This window comes from Glandiceps talaboti, chromosome 22, assembly GCF_964340395.1.
Source record: "Glandiceps talaboti chromosome 22, keGlaTala1.1, whole genome shotgun sequence".
Classification (NCBI taxonomy): Eukaryota; Metazoa; Hemichordata; class Enteropneusta; family Spengelidae; genus Glandiceps; species Glandiceps talaboti.
In genome coordinates, this window is record NC_135570.1 from 13,770,322 (window position 1) to 13,775,321 (window position 5,000).

Below are 5,000 nucleotides of genomic sequence, written 5' to 3' on the forward strand. Positions count from 1 at the left end.
TTCATAGATCGATCGATCAATTGATTGATTGATTGATTGATTGATTGATTGATTGATTGATTGATTGATTGATTGATTGATTGATTGATTGATTGATTTTATCATAGGCACTTATTTTGTTGTATAAAAGACACATTAGTCTTTCATTTTTTGAGTTGTGTTCTAATATTGGTAGCTAGATGTCGTCAGAAGTGTTCCAAAACTTTCAATATGTGATATCCACAGATGTTTACTTAGTTGTTAGAGGGCGTAAGTAGCAAGCTACGACTATTGGTATCGTATAGATGCCACACATAATAGTACAGGTATCTGGACAAGACCGAGCTCGAGGAACGCTAGGTTCAATGTACCAAAGTTTTGTATACCAAAGCTTGGCTTATTTACGACTCAGACGAAATGATGAAGACTGTGACGTTAGAATACGGGATAAAATGGTTGTTCGTTTATTTTTTATAAAAAGCGAAATTTTGTATATGTATTAACTTTACCGGGTCCAACAGACATAGAAATGTATAATAAAACGTACAGCATATGATAACAAGTCACAAATGTAGAAATGTCGTTTTTCAAGGTTTCTTCATACGGTGACATTAGGAGTCAAGTTCAAAGTTTCAGTCTAGTGTTGTTATGGGGCTGTTACTATATATGCACAGTCTGACATTTTTCACTATGACATTGACAAGCTTACTGATTACAGTGTGGTGTTTCAAACCAGGTATGCACGTATATCAAACGGTAAAAATTGCAGTCGTTCTTGTCGCTCCAATACATCACCATGACCTACTCTGAACACATGTAGACTTATGATCACAGCGCCACCAACGACTGTTTGGCGCGGTAATAACGCATATCAGCTAGCATGCAGTGAGTACATATACACATGCAGTAAGGAGAAAGTGTCGAAATACATTTTGACAATTTCTCGATCGATATAAACGGTAGATGATTCAGTGAAATACTATAATGAAAGTATAAAAAGTATTCAGTCATTGACGACATGTTTGCACACAAAAATAAAAGTTTATCATTATAATTTATTCACTTCGGGCTTGTTGCCAACATATTTGGAAGTAAAAACCGTCAACATGAACACATATCGTTCATAGTCTCGCGAGACCACAGGGAAATTTATGTTCTATTCTTTTTGTTCAAAAAATAACGAGGACATATTTCATACATTTATATAAGGGTCTGTTTATAGTCATCCAGACTTCATGTTAAATATAAAATTATTTCAATTTCTGTGGCATATTTTATGGTAAAAAAACTGGTGTTAATTAGAAATAAATAAGGCATCCTTTTAACCTCAAATGACGAGATTTTGAAACCGCAGTTTAGATGTATGTGTGTGTGTGTGTGTGTGTATGTATGTGTGTGTATGTACAAATGTATGTATGCATGTATGTATGTATGTATGTATGTAAGTATGTATATATGTATGTATGTATGCATGTATGAATGTATGTATGTATGTATGTATGTATGTATGTATGTATGTATGTATGTATGTATGTATGTATGCATGTATGCATGCATGTGTGTAGCTTAACAGCCATCCCTCTAAACGAAGTAAGTTATACTATCCATGCGATTCTTTTCATTTTTAAGTTTTTGAAGAGTCATCTTCCTCCCTTTTGTACAATGATATAATTCCTTCTCTGTCCAGTTCATTAAATAGATCAAGTTCTGTGCCAAAGTCGTGGTTGCTGTAGAAAGGAAAATAAGTAAATTCTTTGTCATAATAATGGGTAGTATATTTTGTAAAGTTCACACCAAAGCCGTAGGCGTTGACTTCATCACAAGTGTGGAGAGCAGCTATCAACATCAACGCTCCAGTACTTGGTCTGGTAATATGTAAGTATTTCCGTTTAGACCGGTATAAACTGTAATTTAAAAAAAGAAGTATTGATATCAGAGTTATAATCTGTTAAAGGAAATTATTAACTTTGGACGAGTTAATAGTTTGGAGACCTCTCCAGCTAGACTTTAATCTAGACACGATCTACATTTTAGAATATACTTTCGACAGGGGTTGCTATTTAGGTTTCTCACATCTAGCCTTACACACACACACACACACACACACACACACACACACACACACACGCACACACACACACACACACACACACACACACGAACGTACGTACGTACGTACATACATACATACATACATACATACATACATACATACATACATACATACATACATACATACATACATACATACATACATACATACATACATCGCATTTACTGGTATCACATTGTCTGGTAGTATAGCTAAAATGATGTAGGCTTGGTATTTCACTCGTGGAACATAACGTTTTTGACACAGAGCTAGACATATTTCAAACCTAGACTAACAATAACAGAGACACAATAAACACAGCAGGATCCTTTGCCTAATCACATTGAAAACTAATAAGCATTGCTATTCTTTCACACAGGCTTCTAATGAAAACGTTACACATGAACTTGAGGATGTTACAACAATGGCTTCAGTTGTTTATTTTCTAACTGATAATCAACATTTAAACTTGACTTACATCCCCACTGTGCATGGCATCTATGTAATTGTTTATTTTGCATTAGAAGTTGTCTGAGAATGTGTATTAAATGTCACATGTGACATGAGTGAAACACCAAGCCAACATCATTCAAGCTGTACGAGTCCTAACACCAGTTACATGTACGAGACATGATTCAAAACATGTTTTCGTTATTTGAATAGTATTTTTTTAAATAACTAAAACAAATTTATCATAATCACCAACACCAATACTGTGACAGACCGTACCACTGTCATAAAATGTTATATTACTTCACGGTAATGGTTCTTTTCAAATTTGCTAGTTACATACACAATTGAAATAATTCTATGATGTCAAATTTCGTGAAAAAAGTATTTAACGACTCATGTTAATGACTATCAACAGCTCATAGAGTTTGGGCAAATAGCATATATAAACAAAAGGTTGTAACATTTAATCTTATGCCAGTTTTGACACCCTTTCTTTTTAAAGGTCAATGACCCCATATAAGTCAAAATTCTGACGTCAATAATTACAATGTTGGGTTCTTATATATCGCTTTCCCACGCCGTGCTGAAAGCGCTTTACAATTATTACGTCAATACAGATGACGCTTTGAATGGAGTTATTGAGTAGAAATAGGGCAGTGACATGTTTTTCCCTACAGTTTAACCCATTTTGGCGAACATTTGTTGATTGATTTAAATTGATATAATTCAATTTACAGAATCGAGTATAATTTTTCAGTTTAGTAATCAATTTATCACAGAAACGCTACCTCTAACTCATTGTCCTGTCACGGACATCCACGAATCCCTGGGTAGTAGTAGTCCACCACCACAAGTCTTTATATATATATATATACACTAAACAGTTTCATTTCACCATATAGAATAAACAGTAAAGTGTCTCTGGCGAAGACGTTTCGCTCAGGTTTTGCAGAGCTGCCTCAGTAGGCCCAGTCCATACTAATTATCGCTTATTTCAAGTCACGTGACAAAAATGGACTGAATATAAGCGATAATGTATGGTGGATTAGGCCTACTGAGCGAAACGTCTTGGCTAGAAACACTTCAGTATTTATTTTCATCCCCCCCCCCTCTCTCTCTCTCTCTCTCTCTCTCTCTCTCTCTCTCTCTCTCTCTCTCTCTCTCTCTCTCTCTCTCTCTCTCTCTCTCTCTCTCTCTCTCTTGTATATATATATATATATATATATATATACAAATGTATATATATATATATATATATATATATATACAAATGTATATATATATATATATATATATATATATATATATATATATATATATATATATATATATATATATATATATATACAATATTAACAACACATTGGTTTACTAAGTGTAATGTTACTTACTTCCACTCCATATAACGACTGAAATCAGGATGTACCAATTTAAAATCAGTTATTTTCGATTCTCTACCCAAATCTGGTTTGTTCCTGTACAAAATAGTAAGAAAATAACAGTAGACATATATTGAAAACAACGTTTACTATTTAAAACTTGGCATCCTAAATTTTGTGATGTAATAGTTACAAAAAGGCACATCAATATGCTAGAAAACAAGTCCTTTAAATCTGCACAAGCTGTAACTTGAGTATTATCTTTAAGATCAGACAACCCAAAATATATATTCACTGAAAAGTGTTAAAATACCAATAATTAGACATTACACATGCTCATTAGGTGTTCATTGTATCCAGAAGTAGTACAGCAATAGGGTTGAAATAGTGATCGCATTGTGGGCACTTATTTCTGGGTGCGGACCCAAAAGAAATGTACTGGATTTTTTGTACCATATCTTGTGTACAGCTGCGCAAACATGTTTACCTATATGCGATTTCATACTCTTGAGGGTGTATAATATTACAAGTAAAAAAAATGTCATTTAATTGAACAGAACATTTCAAAAATACATTCCAGTTACAGCTAGCGCAACTTTAAAGGGTTATGAAAGAGATCAAACATTTTTCAAACAGGGACGTAACCATGGTAATAGTTGTTAGCCCATTTTATCATACGAGAGGTATGAGATGAATAGGATAAAATAGTATAGATTTCTGGGACCGTGAAAATCAAAAAATTATTTTTTATATACTGGCTTGCTGATTTTCGCTGTCCTATTAAGAAACCTGCGTTTGTTCTATTCCGTTCAGATACATTGTTTATCACTGGGCCCATAGCTATAAACAATAGCAGTAACCTATCGACATTGTGGAACATTCCAAAGGTCAAAGGTCGCTAATTTACAAGGACGTCATGTTCACAAAATATACCATGGAAGTCGAACATCTGGTATTTATTAATGACATGTAATGAGGGTAGTTCGATTTAATGGCTTTTTCAACAGTTAAAAAAGTAGTTAAACACTATACCATATTACACTATTGTCCTGACAAACGTTTTCATATACCCATTTAAAAAATACATGAACATGTTC

The 5,000-nt window shown here is 33.7% G+C and overlaps 1 protein-coding gene across 3 annotated transcripts in view; it reads right to left on the bottom strand.

The window, feature by feature from the left end:
- Positions 1–1,547: 1,547 nt before the first annotated feature.
- Positions 1,548–5,000, bottom strand: part of LOC144452288 (alpha-N-acetylgalactosaminide alpha-2,6-sialyltransferase 2-like) — a 16,067-nt gene continuing 12,614 nt past the window's right edge. For 2 of the 3 annotated variants that reach the window (XM_078143356.1, XM_078143355.1), the window contains exons 8-9: positions 3,916–3,999; positions 1,548–1,883 (exon numbers count right to left, since the gene is read on the bottom strand). In XM_078143356.1, the coding sequence (XP_077999482.1) occupies positions 1,604–1,883; positions 3,916–3,999 (364 nt within the window). In that variant the 3' untranslated portion in view covers positions 1,548–1,603. The remainder of the gene's footprint in view (positions 1,884–3,915; positions 4,000–5,000) is intronic. The other variant, XM_078143357.1, reaches the window with a different exon arrangement.